The sequence below is a fragment of the Lissotriton helveticus genome, chromosome 2_1 (genome assembly GCF_964261635.1).
Source record: "Lissotriton helveticus chromosome 2_1, aLisHel1.1, whole genome shotgun sequence".
Classification (NCBI taxonomy): domain Eukaryota; kingdom Metazoa; phylum Chordata; class Amphibia; order Caudata; family Salamandridae; genus Lissotriton; species Lissotriton helveticus.
The window spans coordinates 1,183,783,597-1,183,799,984 of record NC_136059.1 but is presented as its reverse complement, the minus strand read 5'-3'; the positions used below and the strand labels follow the sequence as shown (position 1 = coordinate 1,183,799,984).

The 16,388-nt window shown below is 39.9% G+C and overlaps 1 protein-coding gene across 1 annotated transcript; it reads right to left on the bottom strand.

Annotated features, from left to right (window-relative positions):
• Positions 1-7,178: 7,178 nt before the first annotated feature.
• On the bottom strand, positions 7,179-15,219 carry LOC144819665 (uncharacterized). The gene is made up of 4 exons (XM_078677471.1): positions 15,176-15,219; positions 13,212-13,281; positions 10,534-10,572; positions 7,179-7,403 (listed from the first exon to the last, which is right to left on the bottom strand). The coding sequence occupies exons 2-4, from the start codon at positions 13,263-13,265 to the stop codon at positions 7,191-7,193; spliced, it is 306 nt and encodes a 101-aa protein (XP_078533597.1). The 5' UTR covers positions 13,266-13,281; positions 15,176-15,219; the 3' UTR covers positions 7,179-7,190.
• Between the last annotated feature and the right edge of the window lie 1,169 nt (positions 15,220-16,388).

Sequence of the window (16,388 nt, the reverse complement as noted above, 5' to 3'; positions counted from 1 at the left end):
AGCTGGACTGCTCGTATGAGGAACAGGGTAAGGACTGATTTGCATATGGGTGGGTCCAAACTGGGGTGGTGTGGGGAGCAAAAGCTAGATGGATTAAACTCAGTTTTGTGTGAGGGGGTAAATGTTTGCATTGTTCAGCATTCCGTCCATCATTTGTTTCTTTTGCCCAGGCCCACTAGTAGCATTTAATTTATAGGCCCTGTGTAATTTATAGGCCCTCTGTACAAGCGACTTACAAGTAAACTAAATATGCCAATCGTCTATACAGCAATATCATCATGTTTAGGGGAGAAGCACATGCACTTTAGCATTGGTCAGCGGTGTTAAAGTGATCAGAGTCTTAAGGCCAACAAAAACATAAAGCAAAAAGGAGGAGGTAAGCAGGCAAAAGGTTTGGGGGAAGAATACCCTAAAGGATGACAGGTCTAACAGCTTCCATTTTATTTTGTAAGGGCTATCATTAACAAATTATATTGTGTTTTGTCATTGATATGTACTGTGGTATACTGTGAAAATATTATGGCCCAATATATCACTAAGATTTTCTCTCCCAATACTACCAACCCCCTGAACCAATTTACATAAAATTGCAAAAAGGACCCTTTCCACACTATATTCAATATTCCTGCCACATTTCATGATAATACGTTCAGTAATTTTGCCGATACGTCTGTCTAAAAAGTCGATGGAAAATGCATTGGTGGAAAAATGTGGTTTGGGACCCTCCTTTTTTCTTGGCACCCCATTAACTAATCACCACAAAACTTTGCATCATGAGCCAATGTAGAAAAAGGAATAGGTCTGCAAAGTTTTGTGGAGATTCGTCAAATGGTGCAAAGCAATTACCAATCAAAAATCCAAGGAATTCCTATCTCTTGGTATCCTAACTCTAACTATAGAGTTACCCATTTTCCCACCACGCTCTCTGGTTCCTCCTAGATGTACTACTTACTAATTAACATATTCCTACCTGTGTGGAGATAACAGAGAAAAGAAGAGGTGGAGGCAGAAGCCTCCAGCTGTAGGTTTGTGACATTTATTTTTAGGTACATGAGTAATATATAAACGTGGGTGTATAATTGGGACATTTTGTATTACTCTTAATACAATATTACGCCACTTCGTGTAATATGATGTAACTTGCTGGATAACATTTAAAGCCAACTTGATATTTGGAGCAATGCTTTATGGCAAATGCACTGGAACAACAGAACACAAGCAACTGTTGCGTTTCTTGATAAACTACAGTATGAAAGGGCAGATTTTCATTTCACCTAATCACACTAAATTTCGTATGATTTCACTTAAATTTTGCGTAATTACATGAAAGTGAACTATGCAAACTTTGTACAACCCTAGTAATATTACTGTAGTTCTACTTTACGTATTATGGAATGCAGTTTGTAAATAGGCTCATAGGTGTTAAATGCAAAGGAACTAAAGTTTACAGGAATAAAGGACTTTAAAGTGGTAAAGAGCAGATAAATATGTTTGTAATGTTCTTAAGCCCACTGTAAATGTTTGTTTACTGGTCAGGTGACCTGATGCAAGATTTTTCAGAGCCTTCTTGTTTATTTATTCAAGAGTATTATATAGCGCTGGAAACCCCAGGGAGTTGGAGTGCTTTACAGCATTGTAAGTCATTAACAGTAATTCTCAATACAGTATGATTGTAGTGTCAAGAGTCCAATCATAATCAATCAATTACAGTACAGTACAATTTCTTTGACGAGTGTCGAAACATTGTAAGGACCTTGAGAGGGATATGTGTATAACGTGGTATTATTCTATTGTGCGTTTAGAGTAATTTCCCTGAGGGATAAGGTGCTGATTTAGGAGCAATTCTTTTAATCGTCTCTTGAAACTCACAATGGAGGGGTTAGTTCTGATATGTATTGAGACAGAAGTCCATATTTTGGGTGCATTGCCCGAGAAAGAACGAGAGAGAGCTTTTTGATTATGTTTTTCGAGAGATTAAGAATAAGTAATTTTGTGCTTTTTAGATTTCTTGATTTGCCTGCTTTTGTGAGTTCAGATGCAAGGTAGTCTGGTTTGCCATTATGCAGAGCTTTACAGGTGAGACAAGTGGTTTTGAAGCAGTAGCGTGCTTTGATTGGTAGCCACTTTGGGGCTTATTTATGAGCCCCTTCCGCCGCCAGTGCGTCACTTTTTGTGCAGAGTAAAATATGTGACAAACTGCAACATATGTACAAGGTAACGCATCTAAGCAGATGCGTCACTTTGCAAACCCTTGCACTACATTATACCTACGTAAGGTATATTGTATGCAGGGTGGGTGTTCCCCTGTAAAAAAGGGTCGTAGAAGTGGCGCAGTGAAATCTATCAGAATTCACCCCTGTACCTCTTGGACGCCACTGTGTCAAATCATTACACCTGCCTCACAGTAGGCGTATGACTGATGCGGTCCCTTTCGAATGGGGCTTGGCCTATGTAAAAGCACACATTGCTGGGGTTGCGTCTATTTTCAGACACACTCCAGCAATGCATCAATTTTGCACTTAAAGATACATCAGGAATACTGATGTATCTGTAAATCCTTGCAACATGGTACGCCATACAGTAAATAAGGCGCATCCAAGGTGTCGCAAGGAGGGCGCACTGAAATGTGTTGCATCACTGTTTTTATGCAGCCATGCAACACTTTTCATAAATGAGGCCTTTAGATTTTTCAGGAAAGGGGAGATGTGATCGTATCTCTTTACTCCAGTGGCCATCCTGGCCGCTGAATTTAGACTGGCTTTCAGGGGGGCTAGGTGTGCCTTCTGTGCAACTATGAGGCTGGCATTCCCATAGTCTAATCAGGATAGTACTAGTGCTTGCATGGTGATTTGTAGGTCATTTGGTGGAATGAAAGGGTCAATTTTGTTGAGGAGTTTTAGGTTATACAAGACACCTTTCACTGTGGACCTAGTGTGTGAGATCATGTTCAGGTTTGAGTCCAGGAAGATCCCCAGTAATTTGGCAGAGTCTGTCAGAGTCAGCTTGCAGTTCAGAGAGTCTAGGTTGTTTAGCCATTTATGGATTTGTGGTTATTGATCATGATTGGACAAAACTAACATTTTTGTCTTTTCGTGGTTGAGTTTGAGGTGGTTGAGAGATAACCAGTCCTGAACTTTTAGTAGTGTGGCATTGCACCTGCAAATGTTGTGCAAAGAGGATATTTCCAGGTAAATCTGGATGTTGTCCACATAAAGGTGGTTGGCAATGTTTGCTTGTCTGTGTATTGCAGTGAGGGCTCCATTTAGATTTTGAAGAGTGTCAGCAAGAGTACTGAGCCTTGAGGGTCATCTCGGGTGATGGCAGAGATGTTGGATGTCAAGTTGTTTATTTTTGTTAGTTGGAAGGGGTTGTGGAGAATCTAGGTGAACCACTGCAGAACTGTACAGTCAGCTTCGATTCTCTGTTGCAGGGATTTCAAAAATAGGTTATGGGGCCCCTGATAGGTCTAAAAGGATGAGCGGGCAGCATCTGTTTGAAACTGTGAATTGTTGCACGCTCCATAGTTTCTTCATGTGCTGGAGACTGAAAACAGGTGGATAAGGATTGGGCGTTTAAATCTTTCTGGTACTTTCAAATACACTATGAGACTAAAGCCTTGTCCTAATAGTCACTGTGAAGATAGTACATTTCACAACAGGAGTAGGAAATGAGAAATTTCAGCAAAGAATAGAACCAAAAAAACCTTATAACTTGCTGTTCTCATGGGCCTTCCCTGAGTTTGTGTAATGAAAGATTACACAGTGCTTAATCATAAAAGAAGAAGTGCAAGGGCCCAAAGTTTTGGTCATAAGCCGGTCTCTTAAATTTCATTGTGCCGAATGCTAATGCTCTGAAGTCTTGCTTCCACATAATGCCTCTTTAATACACTGGCAGACACACCCTGCCCCATTATTTCACTCTTGCAGGTTAATATTTTTCCTGCTTTCTCCCTTTGTCATGGTGTTCCCTTCTTTCTCTTCTCCCTTGCACTTGGTTAAATTCTGATGAGAAACATAAGTGCCAATCCATAAACACGAGTGCCGGTAGCCCCCACCTGCAACGATCTGCTCAAATTATGTAGTGGGAATACATTCAAAAGTGTTGCCTGGTACAAGAAATCGTCCTTGAAACCTGATGGGAGACAGTGGTCAAAGATGTTTCACATGGAGGGCATATTGGGATTCAATTCATATTTGCAGTAGGAGTCAGAGGTAAGGCAAAGAAGAAAGAAAATGTGAATTACTATCATTATTTGGATGTTTGATTCTCCTGTGAGCAGAACTGGGCAACTAAGATCCAGAAAAACAGCTATCTTGGGTCCAGTGCTCTTTTCCTGTGTTTGTATGCCATACCAAATGTGGTGGTTATTTTATTCAAGATATCTTAAAAGCCAGTGGCAGAAAGATTGTGCCTAAAGCCCCATAATGCAGTGCACCCTGGTTGGGTTGTTGCTAATAAAATGTAAATTAAGTATATCTGAAGCATCTACTTGCAGATGCTTTTCTAAGAAGAAAAAGAAAACACATCGAGTCACAATATTGTTTTGACGAATTGATTCATTGAAATAAAATCTTAATGAAAAGAACAGTTTGAACATAAGATACAGCTTTTTACATTCTTTAGGAGGGTAAACTTTCACGTATTCCAAAAAGGATGTCTTCTTTCTTATAATAAAGGGCAAACATTTCTTTTCACTTCAGATGAGCTGATTTTCTCTTTCTGTAAAGAAAGAAAGTCATATTAGGTTATAGTGTATTGGGGATGTAGTGTTGATTTAAATTATTTTTGCACAGCACCCAGAGCAATGTCAGCATCACAGAGATGTAAATTGTGGAACCCAATATTATTTATTAACTTGTGACTCTGTTTTTTAAAGCTATAAATGATCTGTGTTCTAGAAGCCAATGTAAAATGCTAAAACTGTATGCTCCTTCTTGCACCTTTCACTCGACTAATCTTAACCTTTTTGTTTTCCCCTAATCTCCTAGTGCTGCTTCACGATTCTGTTCATTCAAGCCACTCAGATCATATCCAGGGACTAGACTCCTATTGGGACAGAACTTCATCTACTCTCTTCCCACTGTTAAAATGATTCTTTGCTTGATGTTGGTCAGAATTCATTCTCTTGCACCCTCATTCCCTCCCGTTTCCCCTTAGTGTGAATTTGTAGAGATCTATATATATAAGTATAGTAGGTTGTCTAGTCTGTGCTTCGACTCTCAATCAACAGTTACCATGCAGCCAATTCAGCCAAACTGTATTTAACCTTTTATAGACAGATTATTTTGCTATGTACAGAATTGCTTGTCAAAATGCTTATTATTCTTGCTGAATATATTATTTAAATAAATCTATTATTGAAATCAGAAAACTGTTTGAAAACCGTTGGTGGAAGCAATATAAATAAATCAATAAAAGTGGCAAAGACCAAATTATAAATCGCACAGCTAAGCATAAGTGTGTTTGAGAGGATCATCCCTAGGAATGACTGGGGGCTTGAGGGGGGGCTTCGAATAAAAATTTTAATTAAGGTATTTCTTGTCAGCCAGTGGGTGCTGTGAATTCTGGGTGAGAGGAGGTGCATCTTTCCACTCGACATATCACAAGCTAAAATATAAAAAGAAGTCTTTAATGCCCAAGATTCATAAATTGTGAACACCCAAATAAGAAGTGCTGCTACAGATGATTTTCTTCCATCGCTTGGTTTCCCGTGGCAGTGCAATATGAACATTTTGAAGGAGCAGTTGTGCAAAAGAGTTTTGTGAGTGCAAAATCAGAATGATTGTGGCTATAAACAAATTAATATGCAACCCATTTTAAATTGTCTATAAGTTTGCTCAATGCAATATAAAATATGTTTGCTTAAGGTAGGAAGGAAATGTTTACTAAAGGGACATAAAATATATGTTCAAGTTTCTTTTTAACAAAATTTGCTAAGGGCTTCCTGTTGACTCTTTTGGTCCACTTGGCTGCAGCAGCACTACATTTTGAAAACGAGGTGGCATTTCTTCCCCACTGTGGGCTTTTTATTTACAAGCAATGACCAGGCTGTGATTGGTGGCCACCTCACACTGCAAATTCCCAGATGAGAGGACTGTTGTCATACATGCCTTTCTTTTAGTGAAATTTCGCTTTAAGCAAAACTTAATTATCATTCAGTTTAGTTCAGATTGAGATCCTCCAGCTATAAAATGTCAGCCTGTTGTATATATTTGTACAGTAAGTCAAGAAAAGACCTTATGCAATATGCCACATGGGCAGTGGAAATACAGCTGCCACTGGGTTCTTTTATGCCCAGTACAATGTTTCCATATCATAACACTTTGCAGCTCAGAATGGTGGATAGCTAGGCGATACTACATTTTCTCCAGTGTTCCAAGCTGCAAAACTCTTTACATTGTTGTTTTAATCTCCAATAATTGTGCCAATCTCTTCATCGTGCTGCTAAAAGAGCATGAAATCTATCTACTGCTGATAATCCTAATTCTGCCACAAACTGGAGTTTGTTCCAGAATCGAGATTATGGGTCACTCAAAATGAGCCTGTAGGTGTTTTTACAGATCATAATATATTGTCTCTTCATTTGCTGCCCACTGTTTAAATTGAGATTTTTTGAGAAATGCTGGCATGAAAATAAATTGCTTAAATGTTGTAATTATATTGGATTTGTTCAAATGTAGTGGTGGAATGTGCTTGATGCCTCATTGCCTTTCTGTATCTAATTATTTCTCTTATCAATGGCCTAGTGTTCAAATGAGCATGTGAATAACTATTTTGTTCTTATGCTTGTTTGGGAGGGTGGGATTGTCAGAACTTATATTGTGACACTGACAGTGCTAGGGAAGCAACGTGGTAGGACTGTGAACAATATTGTGTTGTAACAAAAGTGTAGAGCTGCTAGGTATATTTGTACATCTGTCCTTGAGGCTGGAGCGATGAACACATATTTGAGTGAGCATGTTTGTTTTCCTAACCACCTTGAAGAACTTTTTTATTTTTCTTTGTCCTTCTATTTATCAATGCTAAAAATTTGTACAAAAGTGAAAAAAGAGTGTGGTTGTTATGATTTCTGATTGTTGGCCTCTTGTTGTTTAGAAAATATAGATTCTGAAAGAGCAATGCCCACACAAAAATGAATAAATATTTGTATAATCTTTATTGTTGCATGCATCACATACCTGATTTAATATTTAACCTTGAGCCGTGGAAGCCGTGGTTGTAGTGGGAGTAGTAGTTGTTGGTGTAGTAGTGGTTGGAGTAGTAGTGGTCGGAGTGGTAGTGGGTGGAGTAGTAGTGGTCGGAGTGGTAGTGGTCGGAGTAGTAGTGGTCGGAGTAGTAGTGGTTGGAGTTGTTGTACGACGGTGATAATGATGGTTCTTCTTGTGCCCTTTATTTTCATGTGACTGGAAAATAGAGAACACACAATAAAAATAAGATACACTCTAATACATTATAATACAGATGTACATAACAAAAGATCACACCATAATCTTTGGAGAAATATATCAATGTTTTTGCTCACCACAGGTCCACAAAGCAGAACATTCCAAAAAAGGTATATTTCCAGGGCCATCAAACACCAGCAAATGTTTAAAGATCAAAAACACATTTGCTGCAGGTAATTGCCCTTTCTGATGCATAGATTTGACTGTTTATGGTTTTATCTGGAACCATTCATATTTTTCCACAATAAAACATAAATTCAAGGACTGTAAGTATGAAAGTGTGTGTTGAAATGTTAAATTTTGTAACAACTGAAATGGGAAACATAGACTTTCAAAGTATTCTGACCACAAAGTGACCTAATTGTGAACTCTTATGAGATGAGCTGCTGCTTTCCACCACATTATGTTAGCACAGAATGTAGGAGCCTCGTGTGTACTTCATCTTCCAGGGATGGAAGGGAAGGTACAGAGAGTTCTTAAGGATGGGTGGCATGAAGCCATATAATTTGTTTTCAAATTTGGGACGGGGAAGAGATCCTATTGCTTCCTCATTAGTCCTCTTTTTCTGTTTAGCAGTTGAAAGCAGGGGCAGATGTATTTAGAGGCCATAAATAATATAAAACTACAGCTGGGTTAAAAGTGAATTATGAGGAAGTTACCCATCTGCCATCTATAATTCCATATATGATATGGGAGGAAGTTGTCTGAGGTTGGTGGGAAGCAGGAAGCCAGGTTTTTCTTAGTACCTATGAAACAGGGAGTGGGGGGGAAACATCCTTTACCACGCAGTGCTTTTACAACGCTGGTTTTACAACGAAAACCATTACAACGCATTGCACTGGGGGGCGCTCTAGGATAGGGAATAGTTTTAATTTACTATCCAACACCTTCCTTACTATCCACGGGGACTGGAGTTGGAATAGTAAATAAAACTATTCACTATCCAGCACCCCAAAGCGCTATGCGCTGTAACAGCATGCATTGTAAAAACTGCGTTGTAACAGCATGCGTGGTAAAAGCATGCGTTGTAATGTCATACATCCGGGAGTGGGGCCATCTTATGTATGGCGCCCTATTACCCCTCTGTCATTCAGCAACTGGAGCAGATGATTTTGGAGACCACACATAACCTAAAAATAAAGAGTAAATAAATCTGATGTTTTTCATCCAGAGGTTCTTACTGACATCGTACACATCACAATCATTGCTCTTGTTATTTATTTGATGTTACTCAGAACCTCTTGGTGAAAAACATCCCTAATGTTCAATGTTACCTATCTATAATTCTATATGTTAATCGCTACTGAAATAAATGTGAAATGCTTTCCACCTATGTAATGTTCTTAGTTTACCAGTGCACATGGGTCAATACCCTCCCATGCATACAATCACATTTTTGCTGTTTCCAAAGGAAATTATTTCGCACAAGTGATAAAGATCTCCTCCTCTTCCATTAGTTTTGGGGCTGTTGAGTTCCCATTCACACTTGAGAATGGGATTTACTCATTCTTTTCACAGGATTAAATCTCTGAGCATGTCTAAGATTGCAATAGGTCACAAGTATGTGAATGTGAATATTACCATATTCAGAAAATCATTGTAATGTGGGTTGGTCCTAGGATTTCAGGGCATCCTTTTGCTGGAGTATTCACTCCCTGTCCCTGGAGGATTATATTGTGTAGTATTAACAAATGTGGGACAATAGTATGCATGTGTAAATCCCTTTATGAGTGTAACTTCAGGATTTCAGAATACCAAACTCTAGTTTACAATTGTTAATATAAGTAAGACCTACACTAGAAAAGGGTCCATTTTTGGAGTCCACCATCACACGTTTCTTGCAGCAGAAAGTGACTGCTCTCCATTTATTCATCCCATCATCAGTGACACACTCACTCATTACAGTTGCCTATTCCCTACACATAGGCCTGTACAAATGAGAGTCTGAGGATTTCAGTCTAAAAACAAGACAGTTTGAAGGCTCAAACATCAAATCCATTAATGAAAGGAACTATGATTTATAACTTTTGTTTTATCCGTCCTCTTGGACCTGATTTACATCTACATACACTGAAAGGATTCACTCATCCAGGATTGAGTAGTGAAACACAATACACACGTATAACTATTACAGTTTGACTGCTTAGCTTGCCCCAGGACATTAGAGCACAATTGTGAAGTAGTTCATATGCTTCAAGCTTTTACTACATGAGCTATTTATGGGAACATATTGAAAAGGACTCCATGGGCCATATCATGATGGTCTTTTATTGAGCAGGTCAAAGCATAGTGCATATATGTTGTGCCTGCAAGAAGTAAAGTCAATTTATTTGAGTTACTGCTTATTTTCCGACATAACTACTCAGAAACAGTAAGCAAGGTTTGCCTCTTTAAATTTCTGATATGTGTTGTCTGAAAATTACTATCTAACTCAGTGAAATATTGAGTTAAATCTATTCACTTTATGCCCGATAGGTGCATAAAACATGTCCTGCACTCTACGCCTCACCTTTTGAATTTGACCCATATAGCCAGACTCTACAGGAAAACACATTAAGACTTAATTATACATGAATTGCTGATATGTTACATATCTGGCCAATATATCTAGGAATAATGTAAAGAAAAAGTAAGAAAGTGAAATGTTAAAGATCGAACATTGAGTCAGACACAGTTTATCTTGCCCATATGGGATTTTTTGTGTTCTTTTTCAGAGGATTAGCAGTGGATATGTACCGTTCTATCTTAAAGCATGTCACAAATAATGTAGATATCGTTGGTTAATGGTTCTTTTAGTCCTAGCAAACATGGAATGGAATACTAAACAAAGTAAGTACCATTGATTCAAATTGAATTGTTTCCTTCCTTTTATCTTATCTAAGTGCCTTATTCATGGTCCAGGTGATCTAGACTCTAAGATCATTCAATCACAGAAGCCCGAATATTATCCAGAGAGAGTCCAAAAAAATATTTTATAAAGACCGGGAAATCAGATACAATGAACCAATAAGACAACTTAACATACAAAGGTTGAATGCCTTGTTAACTGCAGGATGTAAGAAACTATTGCAGAATGTCTCATACTTACACCACTGTCCCTTGCACTCCTCTCATCCCGCTCAAAGGCCTGGAAAGGAGGGAAAATGAAGATTTAGAAGAAAAAAAAAATTCTTAGCCAGGTGTAGTTGGGGTGCAATGCAATGCAAAAGTGACACTGTATTCAGCCATTAACCTAAAGTTACCTTTACCACTTGTAACTGAACCATTCAGCTACCCTCTAAACCTGCCTCAATGGCATAAGAACGCTGTTCCCTCCATTAGCTCCCACGCTGATTCCAGCTGCTACTATACACTATGTTTCAATCGTCATCCTGACCATCATCTCAGATGCCACTCCTTTGACAATTAGCCCTTTGTTATTTAGATCTGCTGCAAAGCAGGGCCAAAATGAGGTAAATTATGTTGTGTGCATTCACTTAGATTCCGGGAGCGTGATGTTATCAACAGTGCATTGTAGGAGTTTTATTCTGGAAAACATGGTAATGTTATATGATAAATTGCAAATACAGCCAGTGGTTACATACTGCCCATTAAAAAAGTAGAAAACACATTTTAGCAGCGAATTGCATTTGACCAAGAGCCCAGAGGCAGAGAAATTGCTTTAACACTGGCTTTCCTTCTACAGGAAAATGGACCATCGCTGAAGGTTGAGCTGCAAATGTGCTAAAACTGGTTCCATTACCTAGGAGTGCTCACTACATGTTTGAGAACCGAAAGAGACATCCCATGCACGCCATATTTTTTTTATTTTTAATCCCTGAAGATCAAAAATTACCCTGGCCTTTTCCATTTTCTTCTGATCAGGACTTCAGTGGGTTGCCAGATTATAATGCTCGATATCCTTATAAAAGAACTCTGCCTTCAGACTCATTCCTCTATATGGTTATGGAATTCCTCAATGACTTGCAACATCCTTATAACGTTCGGCAGAGGGTAACGTATCCTTTATATTACACTGTTTGTTTCCCCTTTTAATAAACAGTGTTTGTCCTTAATTCTAGGTTTGTTCTAAAAGAATCTTCTGTGGACACACTGCTAGTTTAATTCCTTCTCTCCCCTTATCAGTACACACCACAAAGTAGAGGTTTTAACATCCAGTACAGTGATATCATTTATGTTAGCCATGGATTTTTCAGACTGGTTTTTCCGAACACTGATATCTGCCCGCCATCCCGACGTAAAACGGGACCGCCCGCCATAAGGGCGGCGGTTCCGTGGGGGCCACTAGGATGCACCCGCCACACTGGGGATCGCATCCGGCATTTTTAACATTGCCCACTTCAATGCACATCGTGACACGCACCGGGCGGTGCCTGCCACATTGTACAGTTAAGTGCAGGGGGGTACCATAGGTACCCCCATGTGCACCCCCCACCCTCCCGGAGTCCCTGGGGGCCCGCAACAGGCCCCCAAAAGACATTCCTGCATGCCTTTCCATGGCGCATGTTCCCGCCAACATCCTAATATGGATGGCGGTGTCCAACAGACACCGCCACCATATGAAATCCTTTTCCACCCGGTCAATTCGTTGACCGGGCGGAAAAGTGCGGACGGTCTTTCCATCCGCCGCGTGTACCCCTGCCATAGTAATATGGTAGGGGAAATGTGTGGCGGGCAGGGAAGGATGTCGGGAGGATCCCCACCACCAGCATGGCGGTGGCGATCCGCCCGACATCTTAATGGGGCCCTTAATGTCATTTTCAAGAACAGACACATTTTTTTTAAATGTTTTTATTGAAGAATAAAACAGTTGTAAACATGACAGTGGTCATATATGCAGATAAGCTTCATTAGTATTTCTCATGTGATCCCATAATTCGTTTGACAGCAGTTATATTAAATCAGCAATGCGTATACAGTTTTACAAGGCATAAGACAGTCGCCATATCGTACAGTGTACTATTAAATAAGCAGGTCGTCCAACGCGTTGCCCCATTACGCCTCTACGTCTTCGTCATCTGAACTATCTAGATCTTCCTCTGGTAGCATCTCACAGAGGTTCCCCCTGTAATTATTCCACGGCGCCCAAATTTTGTTCCATTTGCACGGGCTTCCCCTGTTCTTATAAACTGTGCGCTCTGTCACCATGATCAGATCCATATTTCTACACCATAATGCTAGCGAGGGGGGGGGGTCTGCCGCTCCCCATTTCTGCGCAATGTCTCTCTTAGCTACTATGAAGCCGAGTGTAGCCCAGGTTTGTCCCTGGCGATTGAGGTCAGTGGGGTCCCATATATTCAGAATACACCTTTGTGGTTCAGGCAAGAGAGAGACATCTAACGTCTGTGTCATAGTACGCAGTACCTGTCGCCAGTATTCGGTTATCACTGGACAGTCCCACAGGGTGTGGAAAAGTGTGCCTTCCTCCCCGCAACCTCTAAGGCAGAAGGGGTGTGTCGCTCGTCGTATCTTGTGTAGGGTGGTTCTGGTGTAATATACTCGATGGAGTATTTTGAGTTGTACCAACAAACAGACACATTTTGAAATGCTTCAAACACCCAGAAAATCCAAAAGCACCATTTGAGCCATAAGAGTGCAGTAGGACATGTTTAAAATTTCCGTTTTAGGGAAAGGACTACCGCATACATGAACGTGGGAATATCTACTTATCAACAGAAGCACAAAAGATATTTTCACTTGAAGCATTGTTGAGTGATACTAACAAAGCCCTACATGTTTGCTAATGTCCCACACTTCATCACTCACCGCAATGCAAACAGCTAAGGCCAGAAGGCAGGACACCACAACTAAGGTCCTCATCTTTTATAAATGGTATCTACAAGGAAATGTGAAAAAAATGAAGTTAATAAAGAGTACGTTTCAAAAGGTGATTCACGAAGAATTAAAAAAAATTGTGTGTATAAGCACAAGTGCTCAATTATATTAACATTTACCTCCACACCACCCAGAGTAAGGCACTGTGTGAAACAGATATAGTGGGGTACCATGTAGAAAACAAGCTTATCTATACAGATTTTCTGCAATGAAAGGTGTGCCTCACTTATTCAGTACCTCACAGATATGTTTTACAACTTTTCTTCAGTTTTGTGCTTGCTCTATTTCACGGAGTAGGGCCTCTTGTGACATATCTATTCAGTAGCAAAAATCCCCCTGCCAACAGAAAAAATACATTCTGCCAGCCTAACTATAGAAGGTATTTCCAGAATCTGTCCAAACTTTTCCCCTGTTTGCATGCGTGATACAACATTCAAAGGCCAAAAAGTTACCCCTTGGTGCAATAACTGTGAATCATTATGTTGCACCACTGTATGCTGCATTTTAATAACTTTTCATCTGTAGGAGACAGAAACTATTTTTGTAATCTTCAAATCATTCAACTTTTGGCAAACTAGGTGGCTGGAGCAGCTAAGAAATATTTCTGCTGAAATGCTGTTATGTAATCATTTTTTCTACAGGCCCTGCCTATAGTGATGCAGGTTTTCCTTATAGTTGGAAATCCCTTTAATTGAATTTTGCATATGATTATGCACAATTAATAGCTAGTGCCATTTAATAGGTTGAGGCAAAATAGACAAATATAACAAACCGACAAATATGTTTACCCTTTTGTTAGATCAACTGTTTACCTTTTGTTTTGTTTTCCACAACGCTTTAACCAGATTGTGTTTTTTTTAAACAAAATTAATAAAATTCAAGAAGGCATTCATAAACATTCTGAGGGTTCGTTTCACAAAGGTAAACTTAGACCTGAAGTCTAAATTCTGACCAGAAGACTAACTCTACACCTGGAGTCAAACTATAGGCCTGAAGTCTAAAGGCTCAATTCACAAAGGTAAACTTAGACCTGAAGTGTAAGTTTACCTTCGTGAATCGGGCCCTGAGTGTTTTTTTCACCAATTCTAGGAACCTAATTTAGGGCCATCAAAACCTGGCCTAATATATTTATGCTCTATAAAGCAGATAGGGAGTGCTCCTTCTAGAGGCAACTACTTAAATAGTACTGTAAACCATCGGAGTTCCAGTAGTGGAAATCGGGCTGTTTAAGGTTAAATATAAGCATGGAAATCTACGATTTATATGGATTTCCATGTAAAGTCCTGCAGATTTTTGTGAATTCCCTGACTATTGACATTTCGAAATCTATGTTAATCATACAAGTAAATCCAACAGTTCATAGATTCCAACCTGCCTTTTTTTAAGACTCAACCCCAGAATCCCGTTTTAAAATTGAAGATATGAACAGAATATCCGTATATCAGTCAGCAAGGGGATTTTCTTGTCAATGTAACATATGGATGAGCAAGAGACTTAAATACCCCTCTGCAAGCTCAAAGTTTAAACGAATCATGTCCAAATGAATATTTCATCTAAAAAATATACAATTTTAATTTTAACAGCTTTACATCATTTTACATCGAGACCAATAATTAAATATGCATTGTGTGTTTTTTACACAGAAAGTCTAAAGCATATAAATACTATGACTGACATGGATTATGCTTGAAAATTAAACACCTGGATGCCCACCTTACTCCTAAGTTTGCATCAGTGTGGGCTTTTTAAATGTAATCATAAACTGTTTCATTAATGTCCAATCAAGTTTACCTTGAAATAATATAGAAATGATCAAAACCTAATTTGACTCGACTGGCTACCCTTTTTTTATTCAGTTCTGAAAAGCAATCTGAAAGTTAAAAGCAATAACTTACCAGAAGGAGCTCCTTCAAGGATTGTCTTCTGATGCTTTTGTGGGTGAAGTGGTGTTTGGTGTTACAATGTCTGCACATTTATAGTATTCGTTTAAGGTCCCGGCTCTAGCAGGATTAGAGGTGATTGTGTCACACACATTACAGTGGGTGGTAAATAATCCACCCTTGATGACTCCTACTCTAGTTTCCTTTGCTGCAGCTTTTAAGTTTTAAGTGCAATATTTTGTAAAAACTGTGGTCTTGGTAAATAAACTAGGTAGGGAGACGAAACTCCCCAATCGAGCTGTCAAAGTTTCAGTGGCCATTCAAACCACAATTCAGGCGTTGTATGATAGTTGTGAGTTCAATAATGCCTTTCGCATTTTGAGACAGGTGGCTTTTTTGATTCTAGGAATTAGGTGTTGAAACCTACACAGTATTAGAACGATTGATCCCTTTGTATTGTTCCTGCTTCTTGCTCACCGCATACAGTTCTGTCAGTTGCCGTGACGGTAGGGCAATTATGAACTGAATTTAAACTCCAGCTAGGTACCTGTGGGTCAGAACTCGGTGCCATGGAGGAAATTAGCAAAAATATCAGTTCAGAAAAATATAACAAAAAATTCCTCTCCTAGGGGGGGATTATGATGGCGGGCAGATCGCCACCGCCCGGCCGGCATTGTAGATCCGCCCGTCATCACTTCCACTTTTACCCCCTGCCATATTACCATGGTGGGGGGTACCGCGGTAGGCAGAAAGTCCGTCTGCCACTTTTCCGCAGGTCGGCAATCGTCACGATTGGCGACTGGGTGGAACTCAAGCATATTATGGTGGCGGGAATAGATTTTTGGGGCCTGTTGCGGGCCCCCAAGGAGGTTGGGGGTTTAGGTCTGCACTTGGGTACCAGCTTTCATTGTCATGCACAAGTTGGCATGCACCGTACGGTGTCTGCACGTTGTGCATGGCAATGCATAGCATGCCTCTTTGGCCTTGGGTTGGGTGCTGCTTACAGCAGCCCCCGCCACAATGCTGTAGATGAGGAATGCGACCACCAGGGTGGTGGTCGCATCCTAATTGGCGGTGCGGGACCGCTGCACCGCTGGTGGCCGGTCCCAGTACCGCTATGGTGGCGGGCAGACTGTAGTCTGCCCGCCATCTTAATGGGGCCCCTTGTGTCAATTCTCTAGAGTTAGATTTTATTGAATGTTACAATGCATTATTATTATGTTTCAAA

Excerpts from the sequence above, each read along its gene's own strand:
- LOC144819665 (XM_078677471.1), bottom strand. The coding sequence starts at position 13,265 with ATGAGGACCTTAGTTGTGGTGTCCTGCCTTCTGGCCTTAGCTGTTTGC. Across the intron at positions 10,573-13,211 it reads CCTTAGCTGTTTGCATTGCG|GCCTTTGAGCGGGATGAGAG; the intron begins GTGAGTGATGAA and ends CCTCCTTTCCAG. Across the intron at positions 7,404-10,533 it reads GGAGTGCAAGGGACAGTGGT|TCACATGAAAATAAAGGGCA; the intron begins GTAAGTATGAGA and ends TCTATTTTCCAG.